Source organism: Cydia strobilella, chromosome Z (genome assembly GCF_947568885.1).
Source record: "Cydia strobilella chromosome Z, ilCydStro3.1, whole genome shotgun sequence".
NCBI lineage: Eukaryota > Metazoa > Arthropoda > Insecta > Lepidoptera > Tortricidae > Cydia > Cydia strobilella.
This window is the reverse complement of record NC_086068.1, coordinates 27,430,717-27,446,492: the sequence shown is the minus strand read 5'-3', so window position 1 is coordinate 27,446,492 and position 15,776 is coordinate 27,430,717. Positions and strand designations below refer to the sequence as shown.

At 38.4% G+C, this 15,776-nt stretch overlaps 1 protein-coding gene across 2 annotated transcripts in view; it reads right to left on the bottom strand.

Moving 5' to 3' along the window:
- Positions 1 to 15,776, bottom strand: part of LOC134754184 (coatomer subunit beta') — a 48,310-nt gene that overhangs the window by 17,216 nt on the left and 15,318 nt on the right. For both annotated transcript variants that reach the window (XM_063690317.1, XM_063690316.1), the window contains 2 exons: positions 9,623 to 9,884; positions 5,103 to 5,259 (listed from right to left, as the gene is read on the bottom strand). In XM_063690317.1, the coding sequence (XP_063546387.1) occupies positions 5,103 to 5,259; positions 9,623 to 9,884 (419 nt within the window). The remainder of the gene's footprint in view (positions 1 to 5,102; positions 5,260 to 9,622; positions 9,885 to 15,776) is intronic.

Here is a 15,776-nt window from a genome sequence, read left to right as displayed (position 1 = left end):
TCATCCCCAGGAAATGTTTTATTTTCCTTTATTGCAGTGAGGATGTCCTGATTTTTTCTGGCTAATGAAGGAAAACATTTTATTTCCAAGAATGCCTCTTCATTTTGCACAATACCTAAAAAAACCTAGAGTTAGTGACACATTGACTATTCGGCAACCAAAACAGTAATAATTACATTATATAGGTATTGTTCACTGCTTATATCTACCATTACGGAAGAAGTGAGAATTATTTTCTAAAAAGATCGGCACGAGAAAATTACAATGTACAATGAAGGAATGAAACTGTACCCACCTTACGAAACTTCACCATCATGAATTCCGCTTCAATTGAGTTTGAATTTTTCTGGATTTTCGCGGACCAGAACACCGATGATTTTTGTAACTTGATTTAGACGTTGCTATCATTTTCAATTTATACAAACAAATTGATAAGCATAGATGTAGGTATCCATGTTGATAAGTCACAATAAACATGACCCTATGTGTCAGTGTCAACACTGTCAAATAAAAATGCACTAAACATGACGGCACTGCAAATCCTGCCAGGTCGGCCAGGCAACGTCGCCAACGTCATAGAGCGGCAACGCCGCACGCAACGTATTTGTACACGACATTTGTGACACACACATACGTAAAATTGATGAAAAAATTACGTTGATTTATGTATGATTTCTGTATGAAACAAAGTTTTTCTATTAATTTAGCGCAAACGAATATTCGAAAGTAGATAAATGAGCAAATATTTGTGTAGTAATAGTGTGTAGTGCCTTAATTAAAGCAGACTGAATTTTGTATGAAAATCGAACCACCTTAAATTGTAGCCGAAAGTGTTTTTGTATGAAATCAGTTATTGTGAATATTTTCGGCAATGTATTTATCATCGCTGAACGTAATATATGTATAGTGCCGAATTAACAACATCATTCAAGTTAAAGGCAAAATTCGTAACTGTCAGTGTAATACTCATGCCTCATGTAACAAATATTTGTTTTATTGTGATTTTTTCGCAAATGTATTAAAAAACATAGGTCATGGTACATGAGAAAATGTTATTCATTGTTTAGCTTATAACTTTTAGAAAGAGAGAAATTAAATACTACAGCTTTTGATCTACGCTATGACTGACAGTTTAACAGCAGTTAGTTTATTTATCACATCGTGTCGTCATCAAGATCACGTGACAGGTTGGAGCGTTCAGGCTCGAAATTTTAAACACTAAAGTAAACTCGATTTTATATTAATAATTAATAAATATTTTTTTTAAATAAGGTACAGGGGGACAATTTCGACTGCGGGAAATTTCAACTAATCGAAATATCTTCCACGTTTTACATTTTTAACTAGAGTGCCATATATGTCCAGATAGCGGAAAAGATTGTTCATAATTTCACCACAGATGGTGTTAATAGACCGAATGCTTTCTGAGTTACGTGGCCACTTTGTTTTTGACGAAATCCGTTGTGAGCACGTGCGAGTTGACTCTTCAAATATTCTATAAAAATATTGGTTTTTAATGGGTCTTTTTAGTTTTTAAGTTTTTCAAAGGTGAATCCCATATTTATAGCTTATTCTATGTTTGTATGTCACTGAATGTAATGTAATTTATGTTTCAATAGTAATTTGGCGATAGTTTAAATAAGTAAATAACCCCGCTAAAATTGAGATGGCGGCTAATTTTTAGTTGAAATTACCCCTCCATATTTTATATGAAATTAAACAAACACTAGTGATGTACACGATTCAAGATTGTTATCGATGCAAATACCTCATTTAAAAATGCTGGCACTGTACAGGACTATATTTTTATTTTATTTATTTTAGTATTAGTTAGTTATACCGCTAAGCTTAAGTGGGACTGGGCTGGGTATGTCTGCCGCATGTAACCTGAAAGGTGGGCCAAAATGGTTACCGAGTGGGACCCATGGAACGCCATAACTAGTGCTGGCCGGGGTGCAGGTAGGCCGAAAAGGAGATGGCGGGACGACTTGGACGCATTTTATCCGGATTGGCGGGAAACTACAAACGACAGGGTTGAGTGGAGGAAGCGAGGGGACGCCTTTGCCCAGCAGTGGGACACTAAATTAGGCTAGAGAAAAAAAAACTAGTATGCATCCCGCGTCAAATTGAATGTATACATAGTGTAATATGTATATGAAATTAATCGTTGTCATTGTTAGATTATGATGGTGAAAACTAGAGATGGGTAGGGGTGAGTAAATACTGAGTATTTACTCGGTATTTACTCAAAGCATACAGTAAATACTCGTATTTACTCATTTTGGTGAGTAAAACCGATTATTAACAAAATTTCAATATTTTGGTGAGATTTAAGTACTAAATTGGTTTTTATTTAATTGCGTTAACGTGTATTAATGATATTTACGTTATAAGAAGCTTATCACGCTTAGTTTTTTGGCAAAAAGGTGATTATCAGTGAGAGGTAATTTGGAATTTAGCGGATATAGACGTGATAAAGTATAGTTAACAATTTTGTTTTAAATAAGAAGGTACTTAATTACTTTCAAAGTTACTTAATTACTTACGTTCTACATAAGTGCATGTTGCAAGCTGATTCACATATTATATACAGTTTTTAACCAGTTGTTTATTAAAATAAAACTGCGACGAAAAGACTTTACAATATAGCTCTTACCAGATAGCGCGGCGATTGTTACATAGTATGTATAGTAGTTCTTACGGCTAACTCTTTGTCTAAATAGTCAGTAAAACCGCACGTGCTACTACCTGCAAAAAAGGTTCGGTCATTGGCATATAATTCTAATAGGGTATTTGACTACTAGTCATATCAGTTTCTTTTTTCGAACTGTCAAAACGATTTTGCTACTATGGAGTTTATATGAAACACTAGCATGTGACGTCACAATCAAATTACCTACTCTTTATAGTTTTATACGGGCTTTAAAATAGAAATTGTGTCTAAAAATAACTGCTGTCTACGTTTCTCTATTAATCTTCTGGTGCTTTATTTCATACATGGTATAAAATAATTAATTTTAAATACAGTCAAATATAGCTTATTTGACTGTATTTAAAAAAATATGTGAACCTGTAGACACATTATCGATTAATTCTAATAGACACGAGTCCCATCACTACTTACTATGGAGACCAGTTAAAAGTTACCCCGTTTAAATCTATTAAGTCTTTTTTGCAGAAATAAACGTAGCTACATAAATAAACGGGTTCAATATAGATCCCTTACGCCATAATTAACCACAAGAGCTCAGGTTTAGCCGTGCAAGTTCACTGTAATGAAACTTATTGTGAATACATCAGGGACCGGCCCGCTATCCCTTATCAGGGTTTTATATTGCATAAGGCGTAACTCACTATACCCTTTGCCAGACGAAACCCTTTCATTTTGCTTTTAAAAACCTTTATATAAATCTAACACATTTGAGTAATCGGTAGCCCAAATACCCTTACAAAACCCTTATCTTCCGCTCACCAACACCTTGCATATTGCTTATAAGGGTTAGCCTTATAAAGGGCTTCCCTTTTAGCATATAAGCGTGCTAATTTAAGTCGTCTACCTTGTTCATAAAGCACATATTACTTCGAATCCGAGCGATCGTCGGCGGCGGCGGCGGCGTTCTTTGACTAGTCACGTATTTTCTTTCCTTTTAATACACTAGCGTAGATATATACTAATCCTGTCTCTTTCACGCAAAGGGAAACCTTTATAAAAAGCGCTCAAAGATAAGGGTAACCCTTATTAAGGGCTAGCCTTATTTTTGGTTAGCTTTTCGGTAGGGGTTAGTCAAAGGTAGGGGTATGAATGGGCTTGCAGTTCAAAAGGGAAAGTCTTTCAATGTGTTAGCCGTGTTTAAGGGACGCCCATTGAAAGGGTTTTATCGCGGAAAGGGTTGTCCGGTCCCTGGAATACATAATTGTAATTGCCCCTCGACCGGATAATTACAACTATTTTTGCCTTTTTATATAAAATGCTCATTTTAAAGTATACAGACCCAACCAACATTTTTGAATGTGAGTCTGAAAAAATTAAACCAAGATAACTAATCTACAGTATGAAGGATATCAGTTGCACTTTATAACTTACCAGTCGAAATTGCCCCCCTGTACCTTAGGTATTTTTTTTGTAATAATTACGTGACTATCTACAAAATTTAAACAGTTCTAAAAAATTGGGTAGGTAAAGTTTTTTGAAGATAGGCAAATTATGTTTTTATCCGATAGTATTCGTCATAACGATCACGGAAATGCAGCTCTTTTATTTTTATTTCGTTTTATTTATTAAATATATTTTTTTAAGTGACCGAGATGACGTTTGTGAAATTTAATAGCAGATCAGGCACTAATGCCTGTGCACGTGATTTAATTGATGAGATAGAAAAAAAAACGATGTCACCTGTCAGTGTCACTTAGCTGTCATTGCCGAAAAATGTTAATAACAAAATGTTTAATGTATGTATTTCACGGATACGTACAGGAGGGCCCTCTAATTTCGGCGGCATTGTGCTTATCACTGTTATGATAATAATTTAAAATCATAACTAGGTCCATGTGGGTCAAGTTTGTAGAATTTGCTTGCATAAACTCGCTCATCCTTCTTGCAAAACTCAGTCCAAGGGTCAGCGCAGGGGTCGGGTCGTCGTAAGGGAAGAAAACGTTGTCCAATAAGCAGTGCCAAGTTGTCGAAAGTAGATTCAATATTTGTCCAAATACTCGCAGATGTCGTGGGAAATCAGAAGTCCTTGGGTCGTGCTGAGCTGAGGTCGTCAAAAATATTAATGATAACCATAACAGTAACAGAAAGGGTTGGGCCGTTATGTCTGTTATTTTTCGGCAATGACAGCTAAGTGACACTGACAGTTGACATCGTTTTTTTTCTATCTCATCAATTAAATCACGTACACAGGCATTAGTGCCTGATCTGCTATTAAATTTCACAAACGTCATCTCGGGCACTTAAAAAAATATATTTAATAAATAATACGAAATAAAAATAAAAGAGCTGCATTTCCGTGATCGTTATGACGAATACTATCGGATGAAAACATAATTTGCCTATCTTCAAAAAACTTTACCTACCCAATTGTCAACATCCTAGGTCTTACCTGGCGAAGAAGGCGGCCTCGGGCAGGCGCCGCCGGGCGATGAGCAGCTGCAGGCAGGCGTCGAGGCGGTTCAGCGTGAAGTTGGCGGCGAACGCGATGTTGTCGTCGCCGCTCGCCGCCGACAGTGTCGCCACCTCCTCCAGCAGTGCTTCGTCGGCTGGAACATATGCAACGATTATAGCATAGGCATAGATTAGAGCATAGGAAGCGATATACTTATAGTGTGGAAACCAACAAAATGTAATTACTATCAAAGTATTGTGTGTGTCAAAGGCGCGCATTTATGAAACTTATATATTATGCAATAAAAGGAACTGTTTTACCCCTGAAAGGAATATAACGATTATTTAGGTCTTAGCCGTAGCTTGAATCAATAATTAAGATTACCTTTCGATTCGTAACAGACTATCATTTCTTATTTGTGGTATCATGCGAGAGCGAGACAAATGCTAGGTTATCGCGCTCTCTCTCTCGGTTTGTGGCAGCGCCCAGAGGCCATTTTCTTTTTCAGTACGTCCACTTCAGCCGGCAAGGTCCTGAAGTATTGGTTCAAGCTACGGCAGAAACCTAAATATCCGTTTTATTCCTTTCAGGGGTAAAAAGGTTCTATTTAGGTATTATGCCTTGCTTGAACCAATTATTGAGACGTGTTTACTATCTGCCGGCGCTGCCCAAGTGTACTGTGAGAGAGGGGAAGCAATGTAAATATTATAAGCTATTAATTTAAAAATTAAACTCAATGGAAATAATCTAATTCGTTATAATTAATATCACAAGAGCAATAGCTGAGGGAAATTAGCTAAAATTACGGCATAATTAATGGAAGACTTTTTTTAATTGGGATATGTACGTTATGGACCGAAGTTATTTTTCATCAACCCTCCCCATCCCTCCCCCCTCTGCGTCACCCCCCCACACCCCCGCAAAGGGCCCGAAACGCGGTTTTTCTCAAATTTTAAGGAAACCGTTCAGGATACAGAAAAAGTGTGGAACGAAGTGATCATTAATAAATTTGCTATTTATCTCTTATACACACTACAGTGCTATCACTAATAGTTTTTGTGCAATCTGTCACCAAAGATGCAAATTTTTAAGCATTTAACGTTTTTTTCTTTTTTAAGATAACTTTTCTCAATAAATACTCATCATATCGCCCAATTTTGTTTTATTTAAGTAAATTGTTAATATGTTCTTTAAAACGAAGTATTGTAAGTATTTATTATTAAACTCCTTCATTTAACGATTTTATGCCATTTTCAAAATACACCCTCGTCAAACATTTTTAAAGTCAGCGAATATCCTTATTAACCACTTGTCTGTATGAAACGGACCCTGACCGAAATTGATACCTAAAGCACAACCCGAGGGTAAACGCACGATTTTCGACCACCACATACATATGAAAAGTAATGTGCGAAAGAGATATAGATAGTTGGATCATAGAGTAACTTATACTAGAGCGGTACTGTCATAGTAAATTTTGTAACCACAGAAAATTCACTGCCATCTGTCGACACACTTTAAAACTAAAAATGAAGATTTATAAAAATACGTTAAAATGTATTTAAATATGGATAAATGATTTTTTTTAATTTCATTAATTATTTTTTTCTACTCGTCGAGTATAATCTGTGTATTACAACTTCACACGCAACACTACAACCTTACTCTTTGCAACGTTGTATAGTCTATGGCACTTCCGACTCAAGCATAAGAATTTTATCGATACGGTTTAGTCAATTATAAAAATTTTGAAAATGGAACTTCATACATTTTGATAAATTATTTTTTGTTTAAGGAGACTCGATTCAAAACATTTTATTTTATGTTGTAGTAGAAACAATTGCTTCATAAGTCAGAAACGTGCATGTGACACCCTTTATATAGCAACATTCATACCCTACGAAAACCGCTTACCGTTGCTTGTTAGTCTCCATAGGCTACGGTGGCCAAAATCGAGAAAAAAACAGTCTTAAAATTGAATTTAGCGCGGAGCAGGTACCAGGGCCTCATGAGTTACGAGGAGGTGTCGTTGACCAACCCGCCGGGGGCGCCGGGCCCGCGGCGGCCGCGGCCGGGGCGCACACGAGTATGAAGGTATCGCGGGCTGCGGCAGCTCACGTATCTTAGCTGTATAGGTGCTTTTGGTTTTGGTTTGGTTTGGTGGTATGATTCTACTAGTTAAAAGTATAATTTTTTTTTGTCTCGTAGAAAAAGTATTGTATACAATAGTGATATAATCAAGCTTTTCAATCTCGTACCTTAGTTAAGCAACTCAGCAAGCTTCGTTGCTTAAACACGGTACTCGACTGAAAAGCTCTCTATTATATCACGATTGTATAAAATACTATTATGATTTTGACCCATGTTCTTTCATTGATATGCGTTAAAATTGTTAAATAACAACGATACCGTTAACGCCATCTATACGACAGTAGGCCAAAGCTAGTAGCGCCCTCTGAACGAGAATCAAATTTTCTTGATTTTCTAGGCACGTCTTTTTCTGAGACTGTATCCATCTATTACGGAGTTATATCTATATATGGTTGGATTTTGCTGTTAGGACACTCTCTACGAATGGGAAACGTAAACATTTCAAAAGTTCCCACGTGTGTCTAATGTATATGGTTCCGTGGTTACTTTTTAGAATTCCGTACCCAAAGGGTAAAAACGGGACTCTATTACTAAGACTCCACTGTCCGTCTGTCTGTCACCAGGCTTAATCTCATAAACCGTGATGACAACACGGGCGCTTGTTTTTTAAGAAATTCTGCACCTGAATAGATATTCAGGTCAATTTGGTATAAATTCAGATATTATTTGTCAAATAAACTGGTCGGAATGTCTATCCTACCTATTCATAAACATTGTCTTAAACTGAAACCAAAGATAGATATAACTCTGTAATAGATGGATACAGTCTAAGGAAAAAACGTGCCTCGAAAATCACGAAAATTTGATTCTCGATCAGATGGCGCCACTAGTTTTGGCCTACTCTCGTATAGAGGGCGTTGACTGTTTCGTTTGTTATTTATAATTTTAACGCATACCAGTGAAAGAACATGGGTCAAAATCATATAAGAATCATTAATGCAAATAAAAAAATCATTTATACATATTTAAATACATTTTAACGTATTTTTATAAATCTTAATTTTTAGTTTTAAAGTATGTCGATAGATGGCAGTGAATTTACAGTGGTTACAAAATTTACTATGACAGTACTGCTCTATCTTATTATATCCTCATTGCTGAAACTGAAAAGTCCAGACTCAAGGTTTGTCAGAGAGCAATGGAACGCAGCATGCTGGATGTTCGTAGAACCGACCAACCGAGCATATTACATATAAACACCGCACTGCGATCCAAAACCGGTATTGTGGATGTGGGCATGAAGGTCGCAAAGCTATAAGTGGGCTCAATGGGGCTGGGCCCTCACGTTGGCCGAATTAATGAACTAGCCACATACTGGCTTCATCAGGATGGACCTCGGGGCAGAGGAAGACCAAAATGGAGGTGGCAGGACACATATGGGGGGAGGGATGGGGAGGGTTAATGAAAAATAAGTTCGGTCCATAAGGTACATATCCGAATTGAAAAAAGTCTTCCATTAATTATGCCAAGTTTTCCATATATTTCGTTCCAGAAGCAACGTACTACAAGTTATATCACGATCAGCGCTTTGGCACGCACAGACTCCTAACTTAATCATATGAAGAATAAAAATACGCAGCGTCGTGTACGTATAACGCACAGCATCGCAAGCACACAGGATCCCGTCCAGTAGATCTGTGCGAGGGCAAACTGCAAAGTTTGAGCTCCCACATGTACATGTGTGTGTTTTATGATAGAAATCAATGAGAAGATTCGTGAAATGGTGTTTCTTGGGTAACAGAATCTGATGCTTGGCAACATACGGTAGGTTGGCCCGATTTATTCTGCCGGCGACCCTGAGGAGTCCGGCATCGTCCAAGAAAGGTTTCAGTTTCTGAAGATGTTTTGTACATCTATCGTCTTTGAGAAGCGAGATGTCTTCAAAAAGCATGCCTTTGGACACGTGATTATAGTTCGACTGAAATGAGAGCCTGTTTTGTAGGAATATTAGTTTCACTTTACGACATTTATATATGAGGTAACGCAATATCTTGTAGTAATATGATGTGATGAATAGCAACAAATCGAAAGCGTACTGAAAGAAAAAATGGCCGCTGGGCGCTGCCACAAACCGAGAGAGAGAGAGAGAGAGCATCGATAACCTAGCAATTGTCTAGCTCTCGCATGAGACCACAGATAAGAAATGGTAGTCTGTTACGAATAATAGAAAGGTAATTTCAATAATTGGTTCAAGCAAGTCATAATACCTAAATAACAGGTTTTACAGCACGTGTATTAAATTCTCTGGTGATGACGAGAAGATGGTGAGATGTCTGAGGGTATAGAAAAGAATAGAATAGAATAGTTGTTTTATTGCATTGCACGGGTGGATCGACACCGGCAGTAATATGTGAAAGAAGTCCTACCAGTACTGGCGGCGAAGAGCAACAGCGCACTATAATCCTGCGCCTTCTGGTAGCAGGTCTTAGTTAGCTGCTGGTCAGCGTGCGCGGCAGCGGCGGTGCCGAGGCGCGCCCAGCGCGCGGCCGCGGTGCGGGACGGCACGCCCTCGGCCGCCGCCGCCTCCTCGGCCAGCGCGCGCGCGCGGCCCAGCTCGCCGAGCGCGAGCGCCAGCTCGAACTGGTGCTCCGGCTCCGTCGATACCGCGAGCGCCTGCTGCTTGAAGCCCTAGTAACACAAAGCTCCATTTTATATATGCTTCCATTTAATTTGTACTGTCAATAAATATACCGTGATATTTCACGGTCATTCAGCACCACTGCGTCATATACACGCTTCAAAATTAAAGGCAGGTAGTAACCTGACTACCTGGTACCCGGTAGGAACCTGTAAACCTGTTAACACAAGCATTTATTATGCTTCACTTATTCGCATATCAATGCATAGATAACCTAGCAAGCTTCAAAAACAAAGCACAGAATTGCTAGCAAAAATCATATTTGTATTTTTCATTTGTCAATAAAATACTCTAAAGAACGCTCCGACAAATAAAAGTCGAAATATTGTAAAATTAATAATATTCCTCGATGAAAATCAGGACTTTACGCTCATTATTAGAAACAAAGAGTACTTGTTCTAGTAAGAGCGTCTTCTTGTCTTTAGGAATATAATTTTAAATATTAGAAAAAGGACTAATTAAATTAGTAATTAAATAAAACTATGAAAACGGATTATATCGCGTATATTGAATTTTATAATACATCCCAAAAATCGAACACGTACACACAGGATGACACGCATTATCGTGAAGCGTTCCACATTTTTGGGATGTATTATAAATTTAATATACACGATAAAATCCTTTTTCATAGTTTTATTTCATGAGTCATGAGTAACTATCGCGGTAACCGAAGACAATATTAAATTAGTTTGAATTTATTTGATGGTCGTTTACAAAAAACCGTGTAAAGCATTGAATTGTGAGCTCTTATTTGTAAATTTTGAGAAATTTACTCTGCAAAAGTTGAACATTTTGTATTACTAATATCCTGTACTTTGATATTTTTCCTACATCCCTTTGAGAAAGAGAATCAAAGTAAAACGTATTAAATGTTCTCTTTGAAACAGGTCATTTTCATACTCAAGCAATCTGCAACGTTTGCTTATACGATTGATATACATAAGTATTTATGAAATTATAATATATTTTCTGGGCAATTTTTTGAAAACTACTCGAATATCACCGATACGTGAGCGTTCTCATCCTCAATTCCTCAGTACCGCGGTAGAGCTTGTAGAGGTAGCACGTGTGCTGGTCTCCGCACGTTCAACGGCGACGAGGTTTTTTATTTATCGTTGTGTGCGGCGGGCGCCGTGTATAACGCTATACTGTTGCGTGTAAACTGCAACTGAGAAACTTTTATCCTAGTACTGTAAGTATTTGTTTTTATAGTATTATAATAGTATAGTAATATAACAAATTACCACTAACTAAATTTGAAATGACCTGACATTTTATAGGTACTAACTTAAAAAAAACCAGGCCAAGTGTGAGTCGGACTCGCGCACCGAGGGTTCCGTACTTTTTAGTATTTGTTGTTATAGCGGCAACAGAAATACATCATCTGTGAAAATTTCAACTGTCTAGTTATCACGATTTATGAGATACAGCCTGGTGACAGACAGACGGACAGAGGATTCTTAGTAATGGGGTCCCGTTTTTACCCTTTAGGTACGGAACCCTAAAAATGGCTGACTACAAATCCTTTTGATGACATGTCAGAATATAGAGGTTTCAATAATATATACATGTAACAAACTAAATTAGTAGCTTCTGTCGGTTGTTCTATACTAAAGCAGGTCTCCGTTAGGTAGGACGACGAGCGAAGTTAGGAGGAGTGTTACTCGTAGGTTGAGCTGCAACAAACAGCGCGCCACTGCGCAAGCGAAGCGAGGGTGCCGTTTGAGTGGTGGAAATAATATATATAGTATGTATGTTCTTAGACCTACTAACTGATATGGTTCTTGATCGTTCGACTATATGTATAATTTTTATGAAATTTAACTTTTGTCCAATATGAAATTATCTATATTGAATGTTATTTAAAAACAAATGAGACATTTTGACATTATACAATTCGAGTTTTATACAATGTAAATCTTATATTACCTATTCAAAATTATACAAAGTGAGCGTATATCTTTATTTTAATAATTGGTACATATAATATTATATTACCCTTGATTGGTACCCATGACCACCTTCACCATCATCATCATCATCAGGCTTCGTCATCAGACCCTGAGTACTAGCTCGTTTCTAAACCCTCGTTAATACAAATTAATTGAACAATGGGATTTTATTATACATATAGTAAAAATAGTAAGTATAATTATAATTTATTTCTAGTAAAAAAATACTTAATTATTATTAATTGTATGTCTTTTCCATATCTCGGGACCATGGGGTCCCGGACCCTTTGGGAGGCGTGCGTGGGGCCGAAGCCAACAGCCCTCTGCGCTGCGCGCTTAAGACAATAATTTAATCTAAAAGCAAGGGATACACGTGGCGGATACCATCCCCGAAAGCACAATGTGATATACTGATTTAAACTAACACGATTGTCACTCATAATTTTAAAACTAACACGGGACTTAATCGCGTACTAACTTACGTTTATTTATGGCCTGACGTTTCGAACGTGACGTTACGTTCGTGGTCACAGGCAGACTGGCGAGGCATTGTATCAACATCTTCTTGCCTCGCGGGTTTTGCGAACTACCCGCACTTGATCTTGATTATTAACTTGTACGCTAGGGTTGTCACTTTGCCTACACACAACACTCACGACATCCGATGGTACGTGGTGGGATGTTTTTCCCCCTTACATTTGCTAATTACTGGATTCCACGAAGACGAAATCCCGTCCCTCATTTTGATTGAAATTTCGATGTTTTTTGATTTCAATTGCTTCACGTACCTTCCTGCTGTGGTAAAGACGTTCCGATGAGAGGACTTTGGGACTATGGAGCTCAATCCAGTGGTTTAGTCCCGACTGTAGCAAATGTTCGGCTACCGCAGACTTATCTATTTAATAAACGTAACATAAATAAACGTAAGTTTGTACGCGATTAAGTCCCGTGTTAGTTTTAACACAATGTGATACATCCGGAGATGGTCCCCGCCAGGTGCAAAACTATTGCAGTGCAGCACTTTTGTGCTGCGATGGGAACTAAGGTCATGGGCTATTGATTTGAATGTTGGATGGACTGGATAATGGGCTATGGGGGGAGACTAGCGGACACCTGCCGTGACAATCAGTGTCAACATTGTGTAAGACAGGTGGTGACTCGCCTACTCATTTAGTGGGCCCCATAATGGCCGCACGCACAGTGCGACAATAGGGCAACACTTCAGAGCGGCTGTGAGGTTGTATAGGTAATCCGTTCAGCAGGCCGCCGGCGTTATGACATTTTTAACCGACTTCAATTTCATAGAAAGAAGAGGTTCTTTATTCGGTTGTGGCTATTTTTTTTTATGTATGTTCACCGATTACTCCGAAACCCGTGGTCCGATTTGAGTAATTATTTTTTTGTTCGAAAGGAGCTACTTCCAAGTTGGTCCCATATTAATCTGGTTCTGATCTGATGATGGGATCCCTGAGGAATTAAGGGAAGTCCTCAATTTTTAAAGGCACATGTATGGTGATTTGGGTGTTTTCATAAGCAACTTGAGCATTTTCTCTCGAAAACGACCAATTTTATGAAGTGTACCTGATGATGATGATTGTTTTGATGATAGTGATGATGATTTTTTTAATGTAGGATGTTCAGCGATTACTCCGAGACCCGTGGTCCGACTTGAACAATTCTTTTTGTGTTTGAAAGGAACTACCTCCAAGGTGGTCCCACATTAAACCTCAATTTTTGAAGGCACATGTATGGTGATTTGGGTGTTTTCTTAAGAAACTCGAGCATTTTCTCTCGAAAACCACCAATTTGATGAAGTGGAGCTGATGATGATGATTGTTTTGATGATAATGATTTCAGTGATTACTCCGGCACCCATGATCCGATTTGAGTAATTCTTTTTCTGTTTGAAAGAAGTTACCTCCAAGGTGTTTTCGTAACATTTTTTGTTTTGATCTAATGATGGAATCCGTGAGGAATTGAGGGAACTCCTCAATTTTTAAAGGCACGTGTATGGTGATTTCGGTGTTTTCTAAAGTAACTCAAGCATTTCCTCTCAAAAACCACCAATTTGATGTAGTGCAACTGTAGCCTAACCACGAGTTTGACACTAAATATTCGCTAGCGTCTTCGTAACTTTGTACACTAATATTCCAGTACGAGCGAGATGCAAAAACAGTAAGTTACGCACACGATAGCGAATATATCAATGTCAATCTCGTGGTAAGGCTACTGATGATGAAGACTACGGACGAAATGTGGAACTTCCCTCGTATGTGTATTATGATTTTTGATGTAGGTAGTGTTGGAAACAACCAAAGAGACTGAGAAGTGAGGGGTAGGTGTGAGAGGTAAAGTGCGGGTTAGGGTATTAGTATTTGGGGGGTTTGGGGGTTGAGGGGAGGTGAGTTGATGGGTCAGGGACTGAGGGGTTGGTAGTTAAGGGATTGGGGGTTAGGGTTAGGAGTTAAGGGGTCTGGGGTTATGGGTTGGTGGTTTAGGGTCGAGGGGTTCAGTGATCAGGGGTTGATGTGCTGTGAGGTTGAGTGATCGGGAGGTTTGAGGGATTGGGACAGTGGCGGGGCGGAGAATGGATTTAGTGACAGGAATGATTTCCCAGACGGACTCGAGGAAAATTCTGATTATTTAATAAAGTTTACGAATTTAGAGTTATACATGATTATGTTTTTCATTCATGCGTCACGCTCTTAACAATGTCAAAACTAAAAATGGAAAAATAATAACTTTTATAAAAAAAAAGTTAAACCGACTTCAAAAAGGATGAAATAAAATATGATCCTTTTAAGGGTTCCGTGTTTAAGTATATGCGTTACCAACTGATATGTTTGAAGTCGGTGCCAAGCCAAATTTTGAACCATATATATATATTCATAGTGATTTTGGTGCAATTCGATAAGGCTGCGGCTATATAAGTATGTACGTTGGATTGCCTAACGCAGCATACTACGTAGGCGAACAACACGCTAACGCTAAGCGGCGCGGCACGGCGTCTTAATTAATCCTTTGATACCTATAGAAGTGTCCTACGTGGGCGATCTCTTTGCGAACGCGAACGCCTTGGGCCGGCCGCGCCGCGCCGCGTCGGTTCGCTTCGCGTTCGCGACTGTTCGCCTATGTAAGACGCAGCGTTACACGACGACAATAAACGAACTTTCTGTATGTATTTAAGAACACACCTCAGAACAGAACACACGGTTGAACCTTCTTGGCGCAGTTCGTACCATGCTTGTCGGCACATTAGTGTAAATCTAATGCGTTTATATCGTCGTATTTTTTAAAGAGCATTTCTTACTAATTCTTGAACAGTCCATAGCACGCAAGTGTGGGATTGGGACTGAGTTATTTTCTGTCGCTTATCCAGAGGACTACATTTCAAAATAAAAAACAATTCAAGGAACCTTCATGCCAAATTTCAGCTAAAGCGGTTCAGTTATTTAGCCATGAAAGGTAACAAAGAGGCAGACAGAATTACTTTCACGTTTATAATATTTGTACAGTTGTAATGGGATTTATATACATAAAGCTCATTATTTTTGACTGGTATTGTTACTACTTGGCTTGGCACCGACTTCAAACATATCAGTTGGTAACGCATATACTTAAACACGGAACCCTTAAAAGGATCATATTTTATTTCATCCTTTTTGAAGTCGGTTTAACTTTTTTTTTATAAAAGTTATTATACACTCAACCTGGAGCATAGGTCCCGCTCTTGCGACTCCACTCTGGCCGGCCAGTCAAGGCAAGCACAGAGGCGAGGGCCAGATGACAGGGCCTCTGGAATAAGGGTCCGCGGTGTCGCCACAAGCTACCCCCCGCGGGTTTATTATTAATATTATTATACATAAGTACATTTGCATTGGATTTTGTATTTTCGTACAAAATAAAATTTATTAGGACTTAAAAATT